The sequence below is a fragment of the Suncus etruscus genome, chromosome 8, assembly GCF_024139225.1.
Source record: "Suncus etruscus isolate mSunEtr1 chromosome 8, mSunEtr1.pri.cur, whole genome shotgun sequence".
Lineage (NCBI taxonomy): Eukaryota > Metazoa > Chordata > Mammalia > Eulipotyphla > Soricidae > Suncus > Suncus etruscus.
In genome coordinates, this window is record NC_064855.1 from 2,567,321 (window position 1) to 2,595,297 (window position 27,977).

Consider the following 27,977-nt stretch of genomic DNA (forward strand, 5'->3'; position numbering starts at 1 on the left):
TAACTCCTGGAAGAGAATTTCCCCATAAGTTAAAGAAAAGAAATCTTTCTTCACATCATGGTAGTTGGTCTCCTTGGGACTGCCCTTCCCCACTGGTCTGCATGGGCCTCTCTATGTTAGCAGTGCTGTCCCTTGCAGAACGGTGTCACACTATCCCTTAAATCATAGCTGTATAGCCTGCAAGTAATGACAGTGTTGCTTGCTTTCCTTGAACTCTAAAAACATTCCACAGTGTCTTGAAGGTTTTCTGTTGTGCTCAGTTTCTGAGGAGCTGGTTGGATGCTTGTGGGGTTCTACCAGAACCTGCTTTTGCTGTCAGGTTGTATTGGTGGCCCGTCATGGCTGGCTTGGGTGCTCATGGCCTTGGTTCCTGAATGAATGTTTCCCTGGCTCATGAATCTGGGCTGAGCTTGCAGGGCAGACAGAGGTTTATTCTGACTTATCAGCATGGCCGACTTCTCCAATCCTGGCCTTATGAAAGAGGAAGCAAAAGAGGAAGTCGTTGTATCCTCCATATAGGCCCATTGTAGATCTCTAAAAAAATGCAGACTCTCGTATAAGTGAGAGGCCAAATGCTTAGACAAAGGTGAGCAGTGAGCCCCCAAAGGGCCCCCAGTATGCTGCCTGCTGTTTGACAGAGGGGTAGAGGCAGGAGGAGCGCAGATGTGGGTAAAGAGGATTAGCACTTTGAGCTGTCCTGAGGTTTGGGGTTGGTGAAGATGCAAACCTCAACTTCTCATTCTAACCTCACACATTACAAGGACAATCAACTGATTATGAGTCATGGGCTTAAAGGGAAAACGGAAACTCTTATTTTATTTATTTGTTTTTTGTTTGTTTGGGGCCACGTCTGGCAGTGCTAAGAGATCACTTAGGGCTCGGGGAACCATATATTATGCTGTACCTGTTGTGCTATTACTCTGGCCCAAAACTTTTGTCTTGGAGAGTAATTTTCAGAATCCTGAACTAGGGAGTGAACTTACTATGTTTTTTTGTTTGGAGATCCTACCCAATGGTATTCTGGGGCGATTACTGGCTCTGCACTCAGGAGTCACTCTTAGTGGTGCTCAGGGGACCCTATGAAGGGTCAAAGATTAAATCCACCTGCTGCTTGCAAGGCCAGCACTTGAGCCCTTTATTATCTCTGGCCCTGTAGAGTTAATGTTTTTTGTTTTGTTTTGTTTTGGTTTTGGTTTTTGGGCCACACCCAGCGGTGCTCAGGGGTTACTCCTGGCTGTCTGCTCAGAAATAGCTTCTGGCAGGCACGGGGGACCCTATGGGACACCGGGATTCGAACCAACCACCTTTGGTCCTGGATCGGCTGCTTGCAAGGCAAACGCCGCTGTGCTATCTCTCCGGGCCCAGAGTTAATGTTTTAATTTTGTGTGGTTTATGATATTTTGGGGGTCACACCCAGAGGCGCTCAGGGGTTACTCCTGACTCTGTGCTCAGAAATCGCTTCTGGCAGGCATGGGGGACCATATGGGATGCTGAGATTTAAACCACCCTCTGTCCTTGTGTGAGCTGCATGCAAGGCAAATGTCCTACCACTGTGCTATCTCTCTGGCTCAGTTTATGATTTTTTTTTTGTGGTTTTTGGGTCATACCCGGCAGTGCTCAGGGGTTACTCCTGGCTCCATGCTCAGAAATTGCTCCTGGCAGGCACGGGGGACCATATGGGATGCTGGGATTCGAATCGATGACCTCTTGCATGAAAGGCAAACGCCTTATCTCCATGCTATCTCTCCAGCCCCAAAGAATAGCTTTTCTTTTTGTTTTGTTTTGTTTTGTTTTTTGTGGTTTTGGGGTCACACCCGGCAGTGCTCAGGGGTTATTCCTGGTTCCAGGCTCAGAAATTGCTCCTGGCAGGCACGGGGGACCATATGGGACTCCGGGATTCGAACCAATGACCTCCTGCATGAAAGGCAAACATCTTACCTCCATGCTATCTCTCCGGCCCCTCAGTTTATGATTTTTAAAATTTTTTTTTATTATGTGTTTAAATCTTTCCCTAAAGTACTGTATTAGCCCTACATAGGACTACCCCCAGTTCTGTGTCTGGCACCATATATAGTCCCCTGAGCATCCTGAGCACAGAGAGGCAGTAATAGTCCCTGAGCAGCACTGTGTATGGTCCCAAAATCAAACTAAACCACATCAAATAAAATAAATCAAAACCCCCAAATTATCTCTATAAACCCTCCTGTGAAGATCAAGAAGCAGATTCAAAATGGTGCAACCAGGTCTTTGCCAGAAGCTTTACTCCATCGTTGAGAGTGACTTTCAGAACCCAGCACTGAAAATAAAAAGCACACAATGAACAGAAGATGAGTAGAAATTCTGCCAACAAATTAAAGCATTTGGAATCTTAGCCATTGGAGGACTCCAGGCATCCTGCTCAGTGGGAATGGAACAGAAAGAACACATGAGTGGGCTGGGGTCATATGGACATGAAATAGCATAAACAGCTTTCGTGACTGAAGATGTCCAATAACTGAGTGCTGGGTACACAAGAAGCCTATATGAGACAAAAACTACATCACACACACACACACACACACACACACACACACACACACACACACACACACTTTCTGTCTTACGGTTTTGCAGGATGCTGCCACTTGGTGGTGCCAGGTGAAGGTTGCAGACTACTGTTTCTCCTGGCTCTGCACTCTGGAATTACTCCTGCCAGGGATCAAACTTGGGTTAGCCACATGTAAGTCAAATTCCCTCCCCAATTACTATTGCTAAGCTACTCTTTTACTGTTTCTTACAACTGAGCATATATCTGAAGTTTTCTGAACAGGATTTAAATTTATGGAAGGATCTTGATTGATTGATTGATTGATTGATTGATTTTGGTTTTGGTGCCACACCCGGTGACGCTCAGGGGTTACTCTTGACTATGTGCTCAGAAACTGCTCTTGGCTTGGGGGACCATATGGGACATCAGGGATCAAACTAAAGTCTGTTTTAGATCAGCCATGTGAAAGGAAAATGCCCTACCACTGCGCTATTGCTCTGGCAATAAAGATCCCTAAGGAGGGATCTTTAAAATGCATATTATGCTAGATCAGAGAGATAACAGTGGATAAGATTCTTGCCCTGAATACATCCAATCCAGTGGTCCCCCATCCACAGTGGTCCCCCATCTCCATCTCAGGGATCTCTGAGTACATAGCCTTGAGTGCTAACAGTAAGTTCCCCCTAAAAAACTAAAATAAAATAAAATGCTTATTACAAGACCAAAGAGATAGAATAGAATTATTGTACTTACACTATAAGTGGCCAACACCGATCTGATCCCTGGGACAACTGTGTTACCTGAGCACCATAGAAAGTGATTCCTGGGGGCTGGAGAGATAGCATGGAGGTAAGGTGTTTGCCTTTCATGCAAAAGGATGGTGGTTCGAATCCCGGCATCCCATATGGTCCCCGAGCCTGCCAGGAGCTATTTCTGAGCATAGAGCCAGGAGTAATCCCTGAGCACAGACTTAGAGTACTCACTGAACATTGTTGGGGGTGGTGCCAAACTCCCCTGTAAAAAGCTTATCATGAAGTAGGGATGTGGTGCAAAGGGCTGAAGCACATCTTTGTAGGCAGATGGTCCCTGGCATCATATGACTCCCAGACCACCATAGGAAGCAACCCCTGAACACTGTGCCAGAAGGCTCCTCTGAGCACCTCCAGGTGTTCCTTCACACACACACACACACACACACACACACACACACACACACACACACACACACACACACAGAGAGAGAGAGAGAGAGAGAGAGAGAGAGAGAGAGATATGCAGAGAGAAGCTTATTATACAGCCAAGCTTGATATATGTTCTACAGAGCACAAGGTGGAGTGAACAGATGATATTCCACCAGGAAGAAAAAAACACATCTTTTTGGCACCTGTCCAAGAAGGGGGCCTGTCCTGGGCACTGTCCAGTGTGTGTGTTTGTGTGTGTGTGTGTGTTCATGTGTGTGCTGGCTAGACCTCTGAGCTGAACATGATATGAAAACTGGGTGAGATGTTGACCATTCTGTTGGATTGGGGGTCTTGGGTCACTCTACTAGCTCCACCCTGCTCTGACCAGCAGGAGGCAGTGCATACCCACTTTGTGAAACGAACCTTCTCTTCTCACACACAAACACGCACACACCATGCACTCATCTACACATGCATGCGTGCACCCCCCAAAGACTGGGTTCATTTTTCCTTGGATTTTTTTTCTCTCACAAAATCTTTTATTTTATGTTTTGCTTTGTTCTTTTGGGGCCACACCCGGTGAAGCTCAGAAATCACTCCTGGCTCGGGGGGGCTGTATGGGACGCCAGGGATCGAACCCAGGTCCTTCCTGGGTCAGCTGTGTGCAAGGCAAATGCCCTACCGCTGTGCTATTCTCCCGCCCCTCTCACACAGAATCTTAAATGACTCTCCCCCAGGGAGACCCCTGACCAGCCCCAGAACTCTTCATGACAAACAAACTCCCTTACTTATACAGCCACCCAGCAGTGAATCCTCCCAGTTCTGTCCCTCCTAGAGGTCTCCAGAGCCCCCTTCATTGTGTTGTTGGGGAAACTGAGGTGGGTGGTGTCTGCTGAGAAGGCGTCCTGCCCTGTCCCCTTCATCTCAGTCTGTTCTTTCTATCTCTGTGAGTGGCTCTGAGCAGAGGACCAGAGAAGGTGCTGATTGAATAGTAGATATCTGAGCTTGAAGAAGTTGGGCGACCCTGCTCCCACCAGAGGTCCAGATGGGCACCCTGACACTGTAAGAGTCACCCCTGTGAACTCAGAATGCCACCCCATGTGCCACAGATTTCCTGAGCCTCCACGGCCATGGGAGGTCCAGGAGGTCAGAGTTTCAAGAAGCCCTGGAATCAGAGAGCTGACCTCATCCTTCTTGCTTCAGGTATTGACTCAGGGCACAGGCACCCGTGGAGAGAGCACTAGATCTCCTATCTGGGCCTTTCTAGAACAGGGTGGGGAAGTCCAGTACGTGCCCTCTTTGGCTTCAGCGGGGACAGCATGTCTTGAATGCTGCGGTCCTCTCCTGGAAAACTAGCCTTTGCCATACAGGCCTGGGAGGTACAGGGTTGAGGTACACTTCAGCTGGAGGAACCCTTAGCCTTGGCTTTGCTACAGACAGACCGCTTTGTAATGTGCGACCTCCAGGGAGAAGATGCCTCCCCGGTGCCCGAAGCTCGAAATACTACATGTGGGAGGCCTGCCCTGGGCAGTAAGGGCCATGTGTTCTTGGGGGGTGGGGGGCTTACTCGTCTAGGCCTCCTGGGCTTCTATATCCCCTGTCCTCTTTCTCCCCCCCAGAGCCAGTCTGTGAGACACTGGAGAGTGTGTCCTGATGGCTGGCGGGGGGGGGGGGGGGATGGAAATTGCAGACACAGAGGGTAAAGAGATCCCTAACGTGGAGGTCTGGGTACTGTAGCACTTGGTCTGCTCCTCAGGGAAGCCTAGCCGACCTAGAGGTTCTGGAGAGTTTGGCGAGTTCTGCTGCCAAGGTGGAAGTGTGTGGGTGTCTAACCCTCCCAGCCCGTCAGGCACACCCCTGACATCACGACTCTCGACTCTCGTGCACTGAGCTCTCCTCCCTGTGCCTCACAAAGCCGGGGCTTGTAGGTGGTCCTAGGATCCTACTCCAGATGCTATGGGTGGTCGTTAGCTGGGCTGCACAGGGGGCAAGGGCTCAGGTCTGGACTGGGCCCCCAAGCTGCTCTACACCGACTTCCTGGGGAAGCAGAGCACGGAGGCCACATTCATCCTTTCCAGCCTCCTCTGCCGAGCCAGCGATGGCCCCACAGGTCCCTGGGGGAACCCCGGTTGGCCACCTCCTTCCAGGACTCGCTGGGCGGCCGGCGGGAGCTCTGTAATGCTGCAGAGCCTTCCAGAACACATTTACAATCTCACACTTCATTTTTCTTGGACGTGATCTCTTGCTTTTAAACGTGTCATCACCTGGCTCCCTGTGCCCCTACGCATGCTTCCTGGGTGTGGGGGGTAGGTCTTTGGGGAGGCCTGGTGGCTGGCAGGGTGCCTGCTGGGGCTCAGGCCTGCCAACCCTGCTGGCCAGAAAAACAGGCCAGGGAAAGTCCCCCACTTCCCTAGAAGTGGCCTCAGTGGCAGTGCCGGGAGACGGGTCCTAGACGCAAGAAGCAGAACGTGGGCCAAGGCTTCCAGACATGCCAGCGTAGGAGAAGCCATAGCTGCCTGGCATCACCTGGTCCCAGAGGAGGAAGATGAGGACGCACCACACGCCCTGAGCTTGGGGGCAGGTGGCTGGCTTTGAAGGGGCCGGAGGGAGGATCTCCCTGTCCAGGAGAGCTAGGCAGGAAGTTGGGGTGAGAGGTAACAGGAGTGAGGGGACTGCTTCTGGCCAGGAGACACTAGCCCCAAAGTGCCAGCCCCTCTGAGCACACATAAATGGTGCCTGGGAAGGGGAGTCCTCTGTCATGTGTCAAACTGACGTGTGTGTGTGTGTGTGTGTGTGTGTGTGTGTGTGTGTGTGCGCGCGCGTGCGTGCACCAAGGGCAGTGGCCCTAACCCATTCTGAGAGGGGCTCCCTTTGCTTATTGGCGCTTGATTTTGGAATCTCTGATACCCCCTTTTCCAGATGTGGTTCTGCTGGGTGTCCAGGGTCCTTGGAACTCCAGCCAGTCCAGTCCTGGTGGACCAGCGGTCCAAGAGGGAGCACCCCGGGGATTAGCGCTGCCTAAACGGCCCTAACTCATCCACTCAGCTCTTCTGGAAGGCAGAGAGACACAGGCCCCCCCAAACCCCACAGGGCCTCAAAAAATCTGGGCAGGGGGCCGGGCCGGAGAGATAGCATGGAGGTAGGGCGTTTGCTTTGCATGCAGAAGGATGCAGATACGTGTAGCCTGCCGGGGGCGATTTCTGAGCGTAGAGCCAGGAGTAACCCCTGAACGCTGCCGGGTGTGACCCCAAAACCAAAACCAAAAGACAGAAAAATTCTGGGCTGCTCCTGGTGGCTCTGTCGCATTTCCAAGTGGGCCGCGAGGAAGAGTCATCTGCTTGCATGTTGGCTTTGCGAGCAGAGCAACAGCCGGGGCACCCCGGACGAGCGAAGCCCCAGCCTTGGGGACCGCGTCCACTGCACCCGCAGCCTGCGAACTCATTCGGTGCCCAGCTCCAAGCTGCTGCTGTTGCTGCTCTCAGCGCCCGGGAACGCCTGTCTTGGAGGACACGCCCCGGGTGGGCGTGGCTTTGAGGAGGGGCGTGGCTCCAACCGAATGGGCGTGTGGGGGCGGGGCCTCCTGTGGTGGGCAGGGCTGCGTCAGCGGGGCCGGGACTGCGCTCGCGGGGGCGAGTCTGAGCTGGCCGGGCGAGCCCTGAGGGCGGGGCTTCCTGCGTGGGGCGTGGCTTCACGAGCGGGGGCGGGAGTGGGCGGGGCTGCTCTCTAACGAGGGCTGGTCCGGACTGGCCAGGGCGCGCCCTGGGGGAGGGGCCTCCGGTGGTGAGCGGGGCTGCGCTCGCGGGGCCGTGTCGGAGCTGACCGGGCGCGCCCTGGAGGCGGGACTTCAGTGTGTGTGGGCGTGGCTTCTCACAAGGGGGGCGGTGCTTCGCTCGGGAGGGAGGCTCTGGACTGGCCGGGCGCACCCTGGAGGCGGGGCTTTAGTCGCTGGGCGGGCCTAACGGGGGCGGAGTCTCCGACGGCGGTGGGCGTGGCCCTGGCTTTCCAGCTGGAATAGACAGGCGGAGGGCGTGGTTTGCCCAGGTCCCGCCCCTCGCGGCGCTCCGGAGCTATAAAAGGGCGCGTTCCGCGGCGCGCCCCGCACAGAGCCGGGAGCGCGATGGTGAGCCGCCGCCGCGGGCGGCAAGATGCTGGATGGGCCCCTGCTGGCGCGCTGGCTGGCCGCGGCCTTCGCGCTGACGCTGCCGCTGCTCGCCGCGCTGCGCCCCTCGGCCGCCTACTTCGGGTAGGTGTCCTGGGAGGGACTGGCGGGGCCGGGCCGGGGCGGGGCGCCGGGGAGCGGAGCCGGCGGTGGGTGCGCGCGGGGCCCCGCGGCGCCGCCTTCTCTTCTCCCGGGACCCGCCGGCGGCCGGGGCTTCGCGGGGCGCCCGGCTGGGGGGCCGAGCCGAGCCGGGCCGAGCCGTCCCCCGCACCCGCCCACGCGCACCCTCCGCGCCCTTCCCTCCCAAGAAGTCCGCCTAACACGACCCAGAAGGGGGAGAAGAGGAAAAAGAGAGACGCACAGAATCCAGATGTTCCTCGCCCTGAGCCCCAGAGGGGGCAAAGAAAGCAGAGAACTCCGCGCTGCAGCGTCTGATTTTCCTTGCGCTGCGCGTCCTCCCAGGCCAGGCCTCGGCGAGGCCCCTGCAGCCCACTCGGTGCGCGCTCAGACCCGGCGAGGAGGGTGGGCTGGGGCTCCCGCTTCGGCCCCCCATGCTGCTGTTGCGACCTCTGCAACGCAACGCACCGGGCACTCGCTGCAAGGCCGGGGGCACCTTGGCGCGCCTGTGCCTCCTTTAGCCCACCCGTAGCCGTGTCCAGGCTCTCCTGCCCACCCAGCCCTCAGGCTTGCAGCCACCCTCTTGCATGCATGCAGCCAGGCAGGCCGGCCGGCCGCTGCCCCGGCACCCTGCGACCCGCGGGCCCAGGCGGTCGGTCACCTGTTCCTCCGTCCGAGCGAGCGAGCGAGCGAGCGAGCGACCGCGCGCCCTGCCTGGCCCAGGCGGGCGTGGGAGCGAGGCGACCCGGCCAGGCGGCCGGCAGAGGGCCCCGTTGGTCCAGAAATGTGGGCACCCGCCGGGCGGGCAGCGAGGCCGACTGGGCGAGGAGCCCTGCAGGTGTATCCTGTTCTCAAAGAAAATAAAATATTTTCATGGGAAACTTTCCCTTTGTGTTTTTCTTTCTCCTCCTGGTCCTTCTCTCCTGGGTCTTCTCCCAGGGTCAGCCCCGTGTCTCCTCCGCTCCCAGCCCCCGGCCCCCTCAGCCCCTCCTGGCCCGGACCCTGGAACCCAGGCCCCGGGGAGTGGGCCTGGCTGGCACACGCCCTTGCCCGCCATCTGCGCGGCCCTTGGCCTCACCCTGGCGGGCAGGACGGGAGGGAGGGTCAGGGGATGGTCGTCTGGCCACAGGTCCACGGTGAGTCACGCTAAGCCTTGTCAGCCAGCTGCGCTCGCTCCCTCGCTCGCTCCCTCGCCGGGCTCTGCTCGCAGGCGGGCAGACACACCCTGTGTGTCCCAGCCTGCTGCTGCCTCTTGCTGGGGCAGAGGGACCCAGCAGGACAGACAGACCGGGTGGGCCGGGGGCCTGGCCTCCCCAGCTGCCCTTATGCGCTCAGCCCCGCAGGGAGGGAGGTCTGGACTGCGCCTGTCTCCCTGCCGCTGTGTGGGGCATCGAGCGTGGGTGCTCACCGCCCCTCTGCCAGCCCTGCCAGCCCAGGGCCCCGTGACTGAGATTTCCTGTGAGTCTTGCCCCTGGGGGAGCAGCGGGCACTGCTGCTGCTGCTGCTGCTGCTGGCACAGGGGCCAGAGCCAGGTCTCCAGGAGGCAGCCGGCTTGCGCCTCTCTGGCCAGAATGACAGGCAGGCCCTTGGCCCGGCCAAGTTGCGAGGGTAGTGGCCAGGTGGGCCCTCCTCGCGGGAGCACTGTGCCACGCTCCCCCCCACCCCCCGGAATGTAGAGGGACAGACAAGAGGGAGGCTCTGGGATCCAGAGAGCCCTCTTCCCCCTTCCCCCTCCGCGAGGCTCCCGGGCAGGAACACAGCTCCAGTTACAGCCCAGAAACCCAAAGAGGCTGGCCCGGCTAGGGGAGGGTCACGTGGGCTGCGGGGAGCCCTCCCTGCCCCCCTCCCGGAGGCCTCAGTCCTGGCCCCATCGGTCGGTCGCACTGCCCTGCTCCTGCTGCCCTCTGCTCTGGCCCTGGAGGCCAGGCGGGACCCTCAGTTCAACCTGGGGAAGGGCCTGTGTCTGCTCTCACTCCCTGGCTTGCATCAGCAGGTGGCGCCTCCATCTGGGCTGGGCCCGAGATCCTGGTGGCAGAAGGCAGGCGTGGGCCTCGGTTTCCCAGGAAGGGCTGGTTGGGTCTGCCGGTGGTGATTTAGGGCCAGCCACAAGTAGCCTGAGTGCTTGACAGCTTCCAGCTGCAGGGGTGGGCAGGGCTGCGGACTTGCCTCGCCACATCTTGCCCCTGCCTGAGCGGAGCCTGCCCAGACCGGTGCCCCCGAGGACCCAGGTCTTTGGGATTTGTTGTCTTGGGGAGGCTCCCTAGCTTGCAGACTGGGGAGCTCCTGACTGGAGACCTAGAGGGAAGTGGAACCATTTATACAGAGGGAGCTTGAGCCGGAGGCTCGCTTGGTGTTGCTCTGGTGCCCCCCATTCTGCCTGCTGGCTTGGGGGGACGAGCACTTGGTTGTGAAATCCGCAGGCATTTCCAGCCAGCCTGGAGGAAGCCTCACCAGGCTTGGCTGAACCAGGCCAGGGCCGTCCTGTGTGAGGGTGTCTGGAACCGGCCAGAAGGCAGGCTGGGCGGGCACTTGAGACCCTGGGAACTGGGGACTAGCAGGACAGGACAACTCAGGTTTCTTTCATTAGTGAAGGACACAACTTGCACTTGGTAACAAGGCTCCTTTGAGAGGGCACAGGAAGGTGGTTTTCAGTGTGCCCGCAGTGATCTGCTTCCAGAACGTTCTCATCATCAGAAATCTCATTTTCACCTGTTTATCGCTCCTGGCAATTACTGATCCACATTCTGTCTGCGTTCAATTCCCCGGGTACACAAACCCATCGTATCTCTGGCACGATTCAGGCTTGTCCATAGCATGTCTGGCTATGACCTATAAGCCTCGGTGGGCCACTCAGGCCTGCAAGTGCCCCCTCAGCCTCCTTCCAGCTTCCAACTGTTATGCTGTTGTGAGCACTGGTAGCGGGTCTTGCATGGGTGTGGTGGTGGTGGTGGTGGTGGCGGCGGCCCGCATTGTGATGTGGTGTGACTCCTACCCCTTTGCTTAGGAGGTAGTCCTGCCATAGTGCTCAGGGATCATGGAGTATGCAGAGCTTATGCTCCAGTCCTCTGAGCCAGTGTGTGTGTGTGTGTGTGTGTGTGTGTGTGTGTGTGTGTGTGTGTGTGTGTGTGTGTGTGTACTTTTTAAGCTTTTCTGGTACATGTGTGTACTTTTTAAGCTTTTCTGGTACATCCAGGAATACAATTTGTGTAACCCTGTGAGCGTTCCGATGGTCGTTATTGAGGGTCCAGTGACCTGTTTCCACCTTGGCTGAATCTTGTCACGTTCCTACCAGTTTATCACTTCCTTGTTAAACTCGCTCTTTTCTCTGCACTTTTATTCTGCCGCACGACAGTTGGGAGTGAGTGAGGAAACACCCTGGGCTCTCAGTGTCTCTCCTACTCCTGGTTCAGGCACCTTTCTGTGGGCGCATTAGCCCTTTGGATGCATTCTCTGAAGGAATACCCGGTCAGTTCTCATGCTCATTTTCTGGAGGCTTGTGTGTCACACGATTGAGTTTCAAGTGCTCTTTCTATATGCTGGCTCTGTCCTCGGGCCATGGCAAGTTGCCTCTTGTTCCGACACTGTACTGCCTGGGCTCCGTGCTACTGCTTCCGGTGAGGGGCACCTGGATGCGCTGGCATTCACCCTGCTAGAGCCTGGTCTGGGTCTGGCAGTTGGCTGAGGGGTCCCTACCTGGGTGCTCACGGGGGAGTGGGTCTTGTGTCTTTGAGGGTGGGTGTCCCTTTCTGTGAGACCTTGATCTCTGGTACTGTTCCCCGAAAGAACAGGTGTGTGGGTGTGAGAACAGGGTAGGAGCGGCCACTTGAGAGTGGGCCGTGAACCCTACAGAAGGCTGCTGGGGAGACGAAATGGCCGTTGTGGCCCCACAGTGTCTGTGCCGTGAGGAATCTAGGTGCTGGGTTAGGAGCTCAGGGTCAGGTCGGGACAGCAGGCTATCGCTGAAGTGTCCAGAGCAGCCCAGGGCCACAGGCACGCCATGGAGTCCCTGTCAGTGGCTGAGGGGAGGGCGTGAGGTCAGGGAGGCAGGAAAAGAAGCATGGAGGGCTTGTTGGGTCTGAGCATCCCCTGCACCTCTAGTCTGGAGTCTCTCCCTCTTTAGGCGATTCTGCTCAGGGTGGGGGGCTCAGAACCCCATTCCCACCTCTCCTGGGCCTCCTCCTGAAGACCTATCCCCAGTGTGAGAGGCGGGCGAGTGCCTGCTCATGCGCTGTCGGGGCTGGTGCTGGCTGAGGTGAGGACGGAGCCCCACCTGGTTCCCCTCAGCTGTGCGCACACATGTCTGGCTGCAGCCGGCTGTCTGGACGCAGGACAGCTGCCTGCTTCTGCTGCTGTCCTTGCTGCCATTGTGGCCCTGGGCACCAGTGGGCCCCAATTGGGTTCCCAGGGTGGCCTGAGGGCGCCGTCTGTGCCCACCCGGGGGGCCTGGGCATGCAGAGGACAATAGAAGGAGTGTGTGGGTCCCTTTCTTCTGGAGAAGAATGTGCACATGGCTCCTGCGGCTGGGCCTGCACCGCCGATGAGCTGATAAGAGCCTGCTCGGGCGGCGGCTGGGAGAAAGATGACACCTGTTAGCATGGCCCACTGGCCCCGATCCACGAAGGGGTGCCCTCTCCTCTGCGCATTGTGCTGCTCTGGGGTGCCCTGCGGTGCCCAACCTGGCCAGCTCTGTGGGACAGCTCAGAGGAGACTCTATCTTTTACTCTGAGGGGTTGCAGGGAGCCAGGGGCCAACTCCAAAAGGGCAGTTGTTCACTTTCAGGGGACAGTTTACTTCAGGCCTCTGGGGACTCTCAGTGCCCCCGTGAAGCCAGGTGGCAACTTCCAGCATGAGGTTGGCCTTGGGTTTCTGCCTGGCAGGGTGAAGCCCATGCCGGGGAAACTGAGGACCGTGTGAGGGGTGCACCCGGCAGCGGGGCCGGTATCTGTGGCACGGGCGGGCAATGGACAGCAGGTGGTTGTGCCGGAGACACCGACCTGGGTGGCGCAGGGACTGCCCAGCTCTGCCCTGTGTGTGCTCAGCCCGCCTTCCCTGCGGTTCCCCTGGCCTGACGCCGCCGGCCACAGGAGGAAGCCCAGCCGCCCCGCTGGAGGCCGTGGCCGAGGGGATGGAAAGAGGCAGGCCTCCAGCCGCGTTTGTTTTTCTTCACAGACCCGAGGGAGCTGCGCCAGGGGAAGTGGCCTGGAAGTCTGGCCATGAGCACTGGCTGCTGGGCGCCCAGACCAGAGCACGTCAGAGCTGCATCCGGGCCGGAGGCCTTGTCCCAACTCCTGGCCAAGGCAGCCTTGGGGCCGCCCCAGGCCACCCCAGGGTGGCCTCCATCTGCTGTTCTGAGCCCTGCCAGTGTACAGGAAGGTGGAGAGGACACTGGAGTGGATGGTTGCCGGGGCTCTCACCTCTGTGTGTCCTTTAAACCAGGGAGCGGGGACAGCGGGTGGAGAGTAGGGCGCTTGCCTTGCACACAGTGGAACCCACTTTGATTCCCAAGCGCTGCCAAGTGGTCCCCAAACCCAACAGAGAGAAACCAGCTTGTTTCTCTGTGTGGTGGTGCCAGTGTGCATCTAGAGCATTTGGCTCTCAGTTACGTTGTCCTGGAAGCCTCAGGTCAGAAGCTGCTGTATTCGTTAGGCTTGAGGATGCTGGTGTCACATACTTGGCCCAGCGTGTCTGAGGCTGACCAGAGGGTCACTGGCCTGGCCATAGGACTTGCTAGAATAGCCTTGATGGAGTGATATGGCTGGCAGTTAGCTTATAGTCCTGTGTCCTGAAGATCTTGGCCACCCTGCCAGGTGGGGAGTTGGGCCTGATACTGTCACAGCCCATGGTACCACTCTCGGACATGTGGGTGGGTGACACCTGAGAGGCCAAGCTCCCGCTTTGCCACCTCCTGCAGGCCACGAGGAGGACAGAGGGTTAATCTCAGAACCAGTCCCTCAGCCCTGGAATTTGTTTTGAGTTTGATTCACACAGAAATTAAATGCTGTCTGGTGGGGCTGAGGTTTCCTTGGCAGGGCCTTGTGGCTTCTGGAACTCTGGCCTCGTGTCCCTCCCAACACGGGGTCTTGATTCCCAGGCCTGAGAGCAGATTTGTAGGCAGGGTGGCCCCAGCGGTGGCCAGGCCACTTGGCGGAGGAAGGGCCGTTGAAAGCCGTCAATACCCACAGTCAGCACGGAGGAGTGAGGGGCTGGCATTGAATGATTAGGGGTTGAATCAGCTAGGCCAGGGTTGTGGTGAGGAAGACAGTGTCCCTGGTCACTCCTGCCCCTGAGGTCATCTGGCAGCACCCTTCCTGCCGTTTGACAGTCTGGGGACAGGTGTGAGGGAGAGTGACTGGCTAGGAGTTGGGGGACCTGCCTATCTATGGGAGAAGACAGGCACTCCTGGATATGCCAGTCCTGAGCTCTTTCTTGCCTGTGTAGAACTGGGGAGGAGGCAGTTTGCTGAGGTCCAGCTCCGGGCTGGACTCTGAGCCGCCAGGGACCCTCTCCAGAGCAGTCATGTGCTGAGTCTTGCTTTGACTCATCTGCGAAGGCCCTTTTCAGACCAGGCGGTCTGCTGAGGTTTCAGAGGTACAGCCGGGTTCCTTTATCCTTTGCTTCCGATGGTTCTGACAAATGGCTTCTCGGAGGAGATGGCCGGTCTGCTCTCTCTGCCGGGGCCACGCAGAAATGATGGCAGCCAGACACAGCACCCAGGCCGCAGAGCAGCCTGGTGAGAGTGTGCTAGTGAGAGTGAGATAAGCTTGGGGTGTCTGTAAGGAAGAGAAACCTCAAAAAACTGACCCAGCAAGTTTGGAAAAACCAAATAGGACAGGGAAAAATTTTTAAGTAATGATTTGAAAGCAGATTAGAAACAGCTGAAGAGAATTAGCAAGCTGGAGGGTAGATCAGAGGAAATTACCCAGAGTGTAACCGAGAGACGGAAGCAGAGAGAAGGCAAGAGGCTCGGGGAGAGGGCCGTGGTCTGAAGACGGGCCTGGCTATCAGGAAGCCTGGGGTCCTGCCAGGAAGGAAGAATAGACATGCGTGTGGGAGCCGCACAGACACTGCAGAAAATGTCTGTGATGGAGCTGTATAAGCTAAGTGCTGACTTCCTCCTGGGATCCCATAGACAGGGCAGGTCTGTGAGTGAGAGCCCCAATCACAGTGACTCCTGTTCATTGGTAATGACCAATCTGCCACCCATCTAGAAAGGACCACTCGATGTCAGCCTCCGACAGACAGAGCCACGTGGGTTGTGCGCCATAATCTGTGACCAGGAAGGGCATTCATGTCACTCAGTCCAGGTCATGAAGTCAGGAGCATGGGGCTGGAGAGATAGCACAGCAATAAGACATTTGCTTTACACATGGCCAACACAATATGGCTCCAGTTCAAATCCTGGCATCCCATATGGTCCCCCAAACCTTCCAGGAACGACTTTTAAGTGCAGAGCCAGGAGTAACCCCTGAGCACTGCCGGATGTAACCCAAAAACCAAAGACCAAAAAAAAAAAAAAACAAAAAAACAGGGAAATGAAATCCCCGAAATTGGTTGGGGGACCTAGATTTTGAATTTGGACTCGGAAGGAGACTGAAGCAAACAAGTCAGGTAGATGGGGGAGGGTTAGGGAGAAAGATACACTAGGTCCCCACTGTGCAGTAGAAGTGTCCCAGGCCTAAGGCTGAAGCAGTTCAGGGTCCACATGAGAAACACAGAGAAAAGATGGATGAGTAAGAGGATGGGAAGAACTCGACTCCTGATGGGAGGGAGGGCTGAAGGAAGTGGAAGAAGAGACTGCATTCTCACGCGGGTTCTGCAGGTAACTGGGGCTGTGGTTTACAAAGTCTGAAGTGATGACGGTGTCAGCCTTGTACGCATATTTTATAAGTAATGAGAAATTGGAAAAGCACCTAGATGTGTCTCTCGAAGATGTAAGAGGAGGGGGCCGGGAAGGTGGCGCTAGAGGTAAGGTGTCTGCCTTGCAAGCGCTAGAGTAGGACAGACTGCGGTTCAATCCCCCGGCATCCCATATGGTCCCCCAAGCCAGGGGAGATTTCTGAGCACATAGCTAGGAGTAACCCCTGAGCGTCAAATGGGTGTGGCCCAAAAACCAAAAAAAAAAAAAAAAAAAAAAAGAAGTAAGAGGAGGAGAGTCAGTGAAGCCGGTGAAGGTAGGACGACAGCGGAAGTGGTGTGGACCTTGAAACGAAAGCTCTGGGCTTCAGAGATGACGGAGTGCTCCTGGTGCTCAGGCGGGCCGGGGACAGCTGCCAGGATCATCACTAATTCTGCCCAGTTAGGGGTCTTGCGAGCAGTTTCACTGAGTAAAATGGACAACTGAGGCTGGAGCCATAGGACAGTGAGGAGGGCACTTGTCTTGCACATAGCCAACCCAGGTTTGATCCCTGTACCCCGTATGGTTCCCTCAGCCTACCAGGAGTGATCCTGGAGCACAGGGCTAATGGGGAGCCCTGAGTACTGCCAGGTGTGACTCAAAAACAAACAAAAGGGGCCAGAGAGACAGCACAGCGGCGTTTGCCTTGCAACAGCCAACCCAGGACCTAAGGTGGTTGGTTCAAATCCCCGCGTCCCATATGGTCCCCCGTGCTTGCCAGGAGCTATTTCTGAGCAGATAGCCTGAGCACCTCTGGGTGTGGCCCAACAACCAAAAAGAAAAATAGAAAAAAGAGAGGCTGGAGAGATAACACAGTGGCTTTTGCCTTGCAAGCAGCCGATCCAGGATCGAAGGTGGTTGGTTCGAATCCCGGCGTTCCATATGGTCCCCCGTGCCTGCCAGGGGCGATTTCTGAGCAGATAGCCAGGAGTAACCCCTAAGCACCGCTGGGTGTGGCCCAAAAACAAAAAATCAAACAAACAAAAATAAGTCAAAAATTGAAAACTCTGAGGAAAGTATCAGGAAAGACTTAACATAGAGGCCTAATGCTCTGGCAGCAGAGAGATGGGCACTGGGTTTAATGCTATGAAGAAAACCCAGAAGTTCTACAACCCAGTAGTTCAATTCTGGAAACAAAAGATGGCCTGTACACAGAGCAGTGTGATTGGTCAGTGGACAGCTCATGTGTCTGTCCGCATGGTGAGGTGCCATTCAGCCAGAGAATGACACACATGCCACCACAGGGGTGAAGCCTCAGAGCATGACACCTCCTCGTGAGGGGTCCAGAACAGGACACATATCCACAGGGACAGGAAGGGGTTGGGGATGGGAAGAGGGGTAAATGCCCAGAGGGTTTCTTTGGGGGTACGCATCGACGTGTGTGGTGCTTGTGACTTGAGGAACTGCCTGGTGGGAAGTGAGATGGTGCTGACTGTCAGCACCCATCAGTGAGAGGGGTCATCTCTTCTTGAACCTCTTGTTCTGGCTCCTTGGGCACGTGTCCTCCTGGTATCTGCTTCCAGGCACACTGCCCCCAGCTCAGGTGCCAGGGAAGAGGCATTTGGGTGAGCAAAGGGGACATGAGTGAAGAGAGGCTCCGCTCTTGGCAGAGGTGCCCATGGCGCCTGCAGCTGTCGGCCGTGAAGCCAGGCCTTGGAGAGCAGTTGTGGCAGCGTGCCCAGAGTGTTGGAGCATGCCCTGGTAGAAGCATAGAACATGCTGACCCACATGGAGCTCTGTGCTTCAGGGGCCACCAGCAGGCAGGCAGAGGCGAATCTCTAGGAAGGCCTACTGATTGTCAGCCCTGAACCCAGGTAAGGAAGCCTGCAGAGACTTCAGGGCAGGGAATGAAAGGCTTTTGCAGTAATGGAGAGAGGGGCCACACTCACTGTTGTGAGCCCATTGTGTATTGTGTATGTATCTGTGTGCATGTGAGCATGTCTGGAAGTGCATAGACATATACGTGGATATATATTTATGCACGCATACTCTCAGGAGCTGTTTGATACATGCATAGATGAGGGTGTGCTTGTACGCATACTTTCAGGTAATGCTTGATGAGTAGGTATGAGTGGTCTGTGCAAATGTAAGATCTACATTGTCCGGAAAATGCTTCTGGAAGCTACTCCAGTGCCATTCCTGGCTATCACTGGCTCGGTGTGGACCACATAGGAAGCTACACCCATGCTGAGCTGCCCCATGGGGTTCATAGCAAGGCCACAAAATGGAAATCCTTGGAAAGTGACTTGGGAGTGAAATAAAAAGTAACATGCAGGAGATGGCTGGAGAGAGACATTCAGTCAAACTGGGCACTTTCACCAGTGGAAGACACTTGTGGAAGGGAGAGAGAGGAAGGTGTACCCTGTAAAGAAGAAGGTCTGTCTGTCCCAGGCAGCCTTCATCCTTGTGCAGGGAGGGGATTTAGCCCCTGGGCTGCCTTTTCCTTGAACAGGTGTGCTAGACCCAGGGTTAGCACTAGGTGTTAACCCTACTTCTCTGCAGATGGTTCTGGCCCACAGCTGGCAATGCTCAGGATTTACTCCTGATTCTGCACTCAGGAGCGATGGGGCTCAGGGAATCCAACTGGGTTCTGTTCTGCCACATGCAAAGCAAGTACCTTAACCCTCATTCTATCTTCTGGCCCCTACTTATCTTCTTGATGCCTATTATCAACAGGAAACTCTTTGCGAGTCCCCTGTGGTCCAGGCATCAGGAAACAGGTCCAGTGGGCAGCTGGAAGGCCTGTGTGTCCTGCTCCACCTGCCCATCCTGGGCCAGACGCCCACTGTGAGGGGTTGGCAGCTGCTTTGAGCACAGTAGCAGGTGTTCTGGTGTGGGGTGGGCAGTTAGGCTGGCGGTATGTGTGCAAGGGGCTGTGCTATGCTGTGCCAGGCTGATCTGCCAGGCACAGCCCACCCCCCCCATAGGGCCCTGGGCAGACAGACTGGCTGCTCCCACTAGCAGGACTAAAGCTTAGGGGCCCATGCCCATGTCACCTGTGGCTAACCGTTAAATGTGGTATTTTGCACACCAACACATGCAGAGAGGAGGAGTGTGTTTTCCTGCCCAGGCTGCCTCTGCCCCTGCTGCCCCCCGCCCCGTGTAGCCTCACTTTGGCAGCAGGTCAAATGCCAGGGCTTCTGTGGACAGCTAGGGTTTGGGGGAGGGTATGTGCTTCCATGAATTTCCATGCATATGGCCTCTTTTTAGGAAGAGAACTGGTGGATTAATTTTTATAAACTTGTCAGCCCTGGAAGGCTCTGGAGGAAACTGTACCAGGGGCATCATGAAGACTTTGAACCCTTGTTGCATTAAATAATTAACGATGGTGGTGGATGGAGGTGGATAGAGGTGGATTTTTCTCTGCCATCCCAGGCCACATGGCTCCGCAACCCTCATTCGGCCGGCGGGTCCCAGGTTTAGGTGAACAGCAGAATCAGACTTATCCAGAGACAGGCATCAGGAAGTATCAGCTTTTTTCATGCCCTATTCACCACATGTGTGTGGCCTATATCATAACCTTTCAATTACAGCCATTCTTCACTAGCCCTGCATCTTAACTCCTTTCAGCCATCTTCCCCTTTTCCTTCCATGCTGGCCAAAGACCAAAAGGGCAGAGATATACTACAAACCCTCAACGTGCATGGATGGGATGGGTAAATAGCAGCACCCACAGCGGCTGTTTAACTTTCTGAGTGAGGTCGTACATCTTGGGCATGAACAGCCAGTTCCAGTTCCTTTCCTGATGGGCACCATCAGCGCCTGCAGTTCTGAATTTCCGTGTGGCCCGCAAGAGCATGCACACACATACTTACACACAGATGTACACAGCATACATGCATGCAATAAGACACATGTTTATATGAACACCCACACGCAATATATACATACAACACATAGCCCCACACAACAATGCAGTACAATGCAACATATGTACACACTGCACATGTGATGTCATAGTGCAACATACTTGAAACAAACCATGCACGCACACACATGCACATGCAGCACAATATACATATGCATAGACCATGCAGCAATGCATTTACATGCATGCAACACAAATATAACATACAGGTACACACGTATGTAGAATACACGACACATGTGCGCACAGAAGCCCTCGGTCTGGGATGTGTGTCTTATTTTCTATAATCCATCAATTATGGGTTGGTATGCTGACTTGCTGCTGCTTTCCTGCTGTGCAGAGTAGCTTGTCCCGTAGTCACATTTACTGGTTGTCTAGGCCTTCTGGATTCTTGAGAAGAATGCTCTGGGAACCTTTTTCCTGGTCCTTCTATGCATTCCTCCTCGTGTGTGGTTTCTACTCCGGGACCCTGGGAGCCCAGGCCCCTCTGACACCCATGTTTCAGCTGCCTGGACCCTCCACCCTGATAGTCCAGGTTCTCTGCTGGGAGCTGGGAGGGATGCGTGGGTGGCTTCACCCTCAGTCTGGGTTTCAGTACCAGGTCTGCTCTGGAATTCACCAGTGTCTGGGTGCAGCACCTCCACCTCCGGCTGGCTCCCCATGGCTCACTGCTGGGGTGGGGGCTGGTTGTCCTTCCACGAAACCCCCAGATGCCCAGGGTGACCCCCTGGGCAGGAGTGGGAGAGCAGAGAAGCAAAAGAAGGGTGTGGAGCCCCCCCAGCCCCCAGCTTGGGAAATCAAATCTCTCCCCTCCCAGGTCTCTGGGCCCTGGTGGCTGCACACATTGTCGTGGTGCTGTTAGCTGGGTCATCTGGGATCATGAGGTTCCAGTGTCTCCGAGCAGGGCAGCCTTCTGGGAACAGCTGTCAACATTCCTGTCTTGGGGACAAGTTCTTTGCCATCTGAGCTGCCTTTGTGTGTGGACACGCTTCTCTGTCCCCCAGTGCCTGGCCTTTGGGCTCTGCCACACTCTCGGCCCTGACTGGACAGCTGTCTCTGGGTTTGTAGCTGTCTGAGTCAAGTTAGAGGAATTGGAGTGCATGAGGCTGTCCCACGTCAGCCCTGGCTGTGTCCTTGTGTCCTCAGGCATGACACTTAATCCTTGGCAGGACACTGGATATGACTTCTCGGGACGCAGGCTGAACACTGCTCCCCTTCCACCCAGTGATACTTCCTCTGGACAGGCCTTTCACACGTAGGTGCTTCCTCTCAGAGACCTTCCACTCAGAGGTGCTTTCTCTCAGAGGCCTTCCAGTCACGGGTGCTTTCTCTCAGAGACCTTCCTCATAGGTGCTACCTCTCCATAGGCCTTCCACTTGTAGATCTTTCATTTCCTCTCAAGCATTCCATTCATGGACACTTTCTCTTGAAAGGCCTTCCCCTTATGGGTGCTTCCTCTCAGAGGCCTTCCACTCATGAGTACTTCCTCTCCAGAAGCCATCCACTCCTAGGTGCTTCCTCTTAGAGGTCTTCTCCTCATAGTGCTTCCTCTCAAGGTGTTCCATACAGGGATGTTTCCTCTTGAGAGGCCTTCCACTCATGGGTGCTTCGTTTCAGAGGTCTTTCACACATGCCTCCTTCCTCTTGAGAGATTATCCACTTCATGGGTATATCCTCTCATGGGCCTTCCACTCATGGGTGCCTCCTTCTGAGAGACCTTCAACTCGTAGTTTCTTCTGTGAGACCTTCAACTTGTAGTTTCTTCCTCTCAGAGATCTTCCTCATAGGTGCTTCCTTTCCATAGGCTTTCCACTCATAGGTGCTTTCTCTCAGAGTTCTTCCACCAAGTACTTCCTCTCAAGCATTCCATTCATGGGTGTTTCTTCTTGAGAGGCCTTCCACTCATGGGTGCTTCCTTTTCGGGGCCTTCCATTCGTAAGTGATTCCTTTCCAGAAGCCTTCCATTCATAGGTGCTTTCTTTCAGAGGCCTTCCACTCCACTCATGGGTGCTTCTATGCTTCTAGAAACATTGGGGCTTCTTCAAGTTTTTCTGTGTTGCCCTAGGACTGAGGTTTGCCAACCATAATCTCTCACAGGTCAAACAAGAGCCCTCTGGGACCCTCTGCATGATATGCCCCCTTCTGCTCTCTGCACCCTGGTGTCCTACAACCTCCATACTAGCCTGGTTTCCCCTTTTGGTTTCCTGGTCTCCTGCATAGGGATGCTGGCCACATAGAGGCTGAGGCAGTCCCTCCTGCCTCCCAGAGGCCTTGGCCTGGGCAGTGTGGAGCAGCCGAAGTGCCCCAGTGTGCCTGGCTATCTCCTGAGGGGTCTGTAGCTGCAGTGCCGGCGCTGGGTGACAGAGGGTGACAGAGAGCTTCTCTGTGACAGCCACTTCTCTCCTTAACCCTGAGGACACTTCCGGGGCTCTGAATGGGTTGGGAGCTGTGGGTGTGCACGGGAAGGACGCTTTCTGGTAGTATTCCATTGAGGGTTTGGAGGGCATTTTGCCCTCCCATGGGCTGAGTCTGGGGGTGGCCAGTCTATGATCATGGAGCATAAACACGAAGCTGCCTGTGGGGTTTCACACAGGTCCTGGGCCTGAGCACAACCCCTCCATCTGGAACTGAGCAGGAGCCTGGGTGGTAGTGGACAGTCCAGGAGCTAGTCATAACTTCTTAGGGCTTCCTGAGATCCTGCGAGGCCCTGAATGGACTGAGGGCCTAGGCATCCGGACCCTCCTGGGAGGGCCATCGGACCATGGGGGCACCCCTGGGAGTCAGCAAAAAGGGATTCTGGAGCAGGCCTGGAATGCAAAGTGTCTCGGACAAGGGGAAAGTCTGGGCCATCTTCACCTGTTGTTTTAATGTGAAACATAAAATCTGAGTATGTGGGAGCAAGGGGTGAGAATGTGCAAGAAGTTAGGGAGGCCCAGCGCTCCTCATGAGCCCAGATAAGGCCCTGGCTGCTCTTCACTAGTGGCTGGTGTGAGGAGGGTCTCCAGGCCTCGCCTCTCTTCTGCTCCACGGTGCTCCCGGCCGGCTCCACCTGCAGGGCTCACTCTGGCCTCTCTGTGTCCAGGCTGACGGGCAGTGAGCCCCTGACCATCCTCCCGCTGAGCCTGGAGACCGAGGCGGCCGCCCAGGCGCACTACAAAGCGTGTGACCGGCTCAAGCTGGAGCGGAAGCAGCGTCGCATGTGCCGTCGCGACCCGGGCGTGGCGGAGACGCTGCTGGAGGCCGTGAGCATGAGCGCCCTGGAGTGCCAGTACCAGTTCCGCTTCGAGCGCTGGAATTGCAGCCTGGAGGGCCGCTACCGGGCCAGCTTGCTCAAGCGAGGTGGGCCTCTCACTCAGTGGGTGGGTGCTGCTGGCGGGTCGGACCCAAGCACCCTACATACCCCCCAACAGCCCCTGCTCAGTCTCCCCGGGCCATCACCTCCAGCTTCAAAGTAGTTCCTCTTCGCCTTACCCCTGCATGCAAGTCCAGAGCCCCCTCAAGTCTGCTCTAAATCTCGCTAAGCTGGGGCCGGAGAGATAACATAGAGGTACGGCGTTGGCCTTGCATGCATGCAGAAGGACGGTGGTTCAAATCTCAGCATCCCATATGGTCCCCGAGCCTGCCAGGAGTGATTTCTGAGCATAGAGCCAGGAGTAAAGTAATCCTTGAGTGCTGCCGGGTGTGACCCAAAAACCAAAAAAACCCAAAAAGAAAAACAACAAAACTCTCTAAGCCAGGGGTCCTCAAACTTTCTAAACAGGGGGCCAGTTCACTGTCCCTCAGACCATTGGAGGGTCTGACTGTAGTAAAAACAAAACTTACGAACGAATTCTTATGCACATTGCATATATCTTATTCTGCAATGAAGAAACAAAACAGATACAAATACAATAGGTGGCCCGCGGGCCATAGTTTGAGGACCACTGCAAGCTGTCCCTTTGCTAACCAGGGTGGGCAGAGGTTGGGACCGGCATACCCTGGATCATGTACTTGCTAGGAGGCTGACATTACTGTGCCCTGGTGCCCATATTCCTGAAGCTGCCCACCCTGCCCCTTCCTGCTGCTACGCACAGAACAGACCTTCCCAGGACCTCACTCAGATTGAGGCCTTCCCTGGAAGTGCGCCCCAGGGAGGGGGCAACCCCCCCACTCACTCTCTTTGCCCCCTCCCCCCCAGGCTTCAAGGAGACAGCTTTCCTGTATGCCATCTCCTCGGCTGGCCTGACGCACGCTCTGGCCAAGGCCTGCAGCGCCGGCCGCATGGAGCGGTGCACCTGTGATGAGGCACCCGACCTGGAGAACCGGGAGGCCTGGCAGTGGGGCGGCTGTGGCGACAACCTCAAGTACAGCAGCAAGTTTGTCAAGGAGTTCCTGGGACGGCGCTCCAGCAAGGATCTGCGTGCCCGGGTGGATTTCCACAACCACCTCGTGGGTGTGAAGGCAAGCGGGGCAGAAGGGAGGTGCGAGGGCCCCAGAGGGCCTGCAGGGCCAGTGGCTACTGGGGTCCTCTTTGCTAGGAGCTCAGAGCTGGCCCATCCCCACAGCGTCTGGCTGGGCTGGCTTGTCCCTGTGCATGTAAGAGGCGGAGGGTGCAGTTGACTCCATCAGGGGCCGCATCTGCTTTTAGGAACTCTAATTAGGCCAAGTGCCCATGAGTGGACAGAGATAGAAGAAGTCCAGGAGGAGGAAATTCTGGGCTCTCAGCACCTCTGGCCCCTTGTCCCGAGGCATCAATCCCTTCGGCCCTTTTTGGAGGAGTGCCCTTGCCTCTCAGCTCCATCACTGGCCACCTCACTCCCTGAATGGTTCTGCTGACTGTGGGCACTGGGATCCAGAGCAAAGATGCCTCTCTCTTACAGCGAGATCTGTTTGCCAGGCGGTGGGATGTGGAGTCCCAGCTGCTTGTGCCCTGAGTCCTACATTTAAAGTAAGGAAAGAACCAGTTGCTCCCTTTTCTGGGGGGGAAGGGGTCACACCAGGCTGCGCTCAGAAGTCACTCCCGGTAGTCTCAGGGGACAGACCATATGGGATGCTGGGGATTGAACCCAGGTCCATCCTGGGTCATCCGCGTGCCTGGCAAATGCCCTACCTCTGTGCTATTGCTCCAGCCCCACAGTTTCCCCTTTTCTGGCCAAAGCTGTCGTCCGCCCTCCAGGGTGGGGTGCTGGGCAGGGTGAGCCCACGCAGGCCTCCTCCCCCTTTACCCCCCTTTTGTAAACTGTTGACGAAGAGCCAGACTAGGACAGGCCCCCATGAGCTCCTCAGGCCTAGGCAAGTGGTGTTTTAATTAAATCTGACTGACTTTCTCAGCAGAGGCCCAGTCAGTGGGGCTCGCTGCTGCCTGGCCGCCTGGCAGCTGTGGCTCTTAATCCCCCACTCTGGCTGTCTCGGGCCGCCCTGCAGCTCAGGCCTGGCTTGGTGCCCGTTCAGGAGGGGCCTTTCCATCCCTGGCATTTTTTTCTTCCTCATTGGTCCAGGGACTTCTCTCTGGGTGGGGGACAGGAATATCAGATGGGTGGCTTGTTTTTGTTTTTGATTTTTTGGGGGCCATACCCAGCGGTGCTCAGGGGTTATTCCTGGCTCTGCTCTCAGAAATCGCTTCTGGCAGGTTCGGGGGACCCTGTGGATGCCGGGGATTGAACCCAGGTCCGTCCCGGGTCGGTAGCGTGCAAGGCAAACGCCCTACTATGGTGCTATCCCTCCGGAACCTAGGTGGGTGGCTTGTTTTTTGTTTGTTTGTTTGTTTGTTTTTTGTTTTTGGGCCACACCCAGTGACGCTCAGGGGTTCCTCCTGGCTATGCGCTCAGAAGTCGCTCCTGGCTTGGGGGACCATATGGGACGCCGGGGGATCGAACCTCGGTCCGTCCAAGGCTAGTGCAGGCAAGGCAGGCACCTTACCTCTAGTGCCACCGCCCGGCCCTAGGTGGGTGGCTTTGAAGCAGCTAGGTCCCAGCAGGATCTCAGCAGCATGGCCGCTGGCCAATCTCCAGTGAGTGTTGGTACCAGGCCGACTGTTCCAAATTCCCTCCCAGTGGGATTGTCTCCTCGCTCCTGACCCCTGCTGGTGAAGCCCTGGATCTGACACTCCGACTGGGGGGTCCTCCGTTGGGGCTAGTGTCTTGACTCCCATGAGGAGGGGCTGCAGGTACAGCACCCGAGGTGGGCGGTGTCTTCCCCCTGCAGGGTCCTCATGCCTGTCCCTGCTTCCCACCAGGTCATCAAGGCCGGGGTGGAGACCACATGCAAATGCCACGGAGTGTCAGGCTCCTGCACTGTGCGGACATGCTGGCGGCAGCTGGCCCCCTTCCACGAGGTGGGCAAGCGGCTGAAGCACAAATACGAGACGGCGCTCAAGGTTGGCAGCACCACCAACGAGGCCACCGGCGAGGCAGGCGCCATTTCCCCGCCCCAGGCCCGGGCGGCGGGGGCAGGCGCCACCGACCCCTTGCCCCGCACACCAGAACTCGTGCATCTGGATGACTCGCCCAGCTTCTGCCTGGCTGGCCGCTTCTCCCCAGGCACGGCTGGCCGCAGATGCCACCGTGAGAAGAACTGTGAGAGCATCTGCTGTGGGCGCGGACACAACACGCAGAGTCGGGTGGTGACACGGCCCTGTCAGTGCCAGGTGCGCTGGTGCTGCTATGTGGAGTGTCGCCAGTGCACCCAGCGGGAGGAGGTTTACACCTGCAAGGGCTGAGGCCCCCTCCTGTGCCGCTCTGGGGCCCCCAATACACAGGGCACACAGGTCAAGAGCTGGGCAGAAGCCCCTGTGGCCTGCTGTGCTGCCCATCCCTTCCTTCTCCTACCCCACCCAAAGCCCAGAGAAGGAGGCAGCCGTGGTCTGCCCTCCGTGCCCACTTGTGACACCATGCTTTCCAAACAGGGTCCTGGTCTGTGTTGCCAGTTTTGGGGACTCGAGTCCCACCCTACCTCTGGCCTTCCTCTGAGGAATGGCCGGGGCACTTTCTCGACCACCAGGCCTTCTGTGCCTGCCCATGAGCTGAGCTCTGCTGTGGAGACAAACCACTAGGAGAGCCGCGGCCTGGCCGCCGGACATGGAGCACTTCCCTTCGGAGTGAGATCAGCAACTTAAGTTATTTTATTTAACTAATATATTCTCCTTCTTTTCCTGTCCCCACTACATCCATGCCGCATGCTGGAAGGCCAGTCTGGAAGGGTTCCCCACTGCCCCCCACATGCTTCTTCCTAGCCTCTGGGCCTGATCTGCTTTTTTGTTGTTGTTGTTGGTAACCACTAACCCCGGAGGTGTTGCTGTTGTTTCTGAAGCAGTAGAGGCGTTGCCTGGTGCCTCTCTGGGCCTCTGGAGCGTCTCTGTGGCCCAGGCCTTGTCCCAATGAGGCTGCTGTGTGTGCCCCGTTGGGGACACGATAACACCGAGCCACATGAGGGCTTCCGGTGGGGGTGGCAGGAACTAGCCTGTGTCACAACACCCACTTCAGCCCCCTTGGTGGACATGGGCAAAGGGGCAGCGGTTGCTCCTGGGGCCTCTGCTATGAGGAGCCGCAGCTTGCTTTGTCACATGGGTAGGCAGTGTGGGACAGAGGCACTGGAGAGCCAGGGCCACCAGAGGGCTGCTCTCAGCCAGGCTGACCTGCTTTGGGGTGTGTGTGTGTGTGTGTGTGTCTGTATGTGTGACCTGATATGCATGCATGAGAGTGGGTGTGAGCATGCGTGTGAACACGTGTGCCTGTGTGGGAGCATTGATGTGCGTGCAGTGTGTGGTCAGTGGTCAGCTGGGGTGACCTCACCCGAACCCCACAGCTGGGCTGTAGCATGATGCGGGAACTACTGAGCGGGGGTTCATTGGGCACTGGGGGCTCCCGGAGCCCCAGGACTGTGCTTCCAGAAGAGCCCCTGTTTATGTGGGGTGGTGGCTTGGTGCAGTTCTGCCTGTAAATAGTAAAGTCTATTCTCCTGTGGCTCACAGCACGGTCCCTGCCCGGGCCGGGTGACGTGGCTGTGCCGTGGTCTCCTGCCGGCCTGCTAGAGAGGTGGGGTAGACTGGGGCAGGCCACCTCCCTCCCCCAGGCACCCCCCCTACTGGGGCTGTTTCCCTGACAAGACCGTCATTCGGTCACTCTTGGGCCTGAAGACGGTGGCGGGGCAGAAAGGCTATTTGTAAAATCACATTAAGCTCGATGTCGTGAATATTCACAAATGTATTTGTTTTTTAAAAACAAGGCAGACTGCACATGTCTGCCGGTAGGTCT

At 56.5% G+C, this 27,977-nt stretch overlaps 1 protein-coding gene across 1 annotated transcript; it reads left to right on the forward strand.

Annotated features, from left to right (window-relative positions):
* The first annotated feature begins 7,834 nt into the window (after positions 1 to 7,834).
* Positions 7,835 to 26,978, forward strand: WNT9A (Wnt family member 9A). The gene is made up of 4 exons (XM_049778088.1): positions 7,835 to 7,951; positions 22,829 to 23,085; positions 23,924 to 24,186; positions 25,961 to 26,978. Exons 1-4 carry the CDS (start codon positions 7,854 to 7,856, stop codon positions 26,441 to 26,443), a joined length of 1,101 nt encoding a protein of 366 aa, XP_049634045.1. The 5' UTR covers positions 7,835 to 7,853; the 3' UTR covers positions 26,444 to 26,978.
* Positions 26,979 to 27,977: the final 999 nt, after the last annotated feature.

Excerpts from the sequence above, each read along its gene's own strand:
- WNT9A (XM_049778088.1), top strand. The coding sequence starts at position 7,854 with ATGCTGGATGGGCCCCTGCTGGCGCGCTGGCTGGCCGCGGCCTTCGCG. Across the intron at positions 7,952-22,828 it reads CCCTCGGCCGCCTACTTCGG|GCTGACGGGCAGTGAGCCCC; the intron begins GTAGGTGTCCTG and ends CTCTGTGTCCAG. Across the intron at positions 24,187-25,960 it reads ACCACCTCGTGGGTGTGAAG|GTCATCAAGGCCGGGGTGGA; the intron begins GCAAGCGGGGCA and ends GCTTCCCACCAG.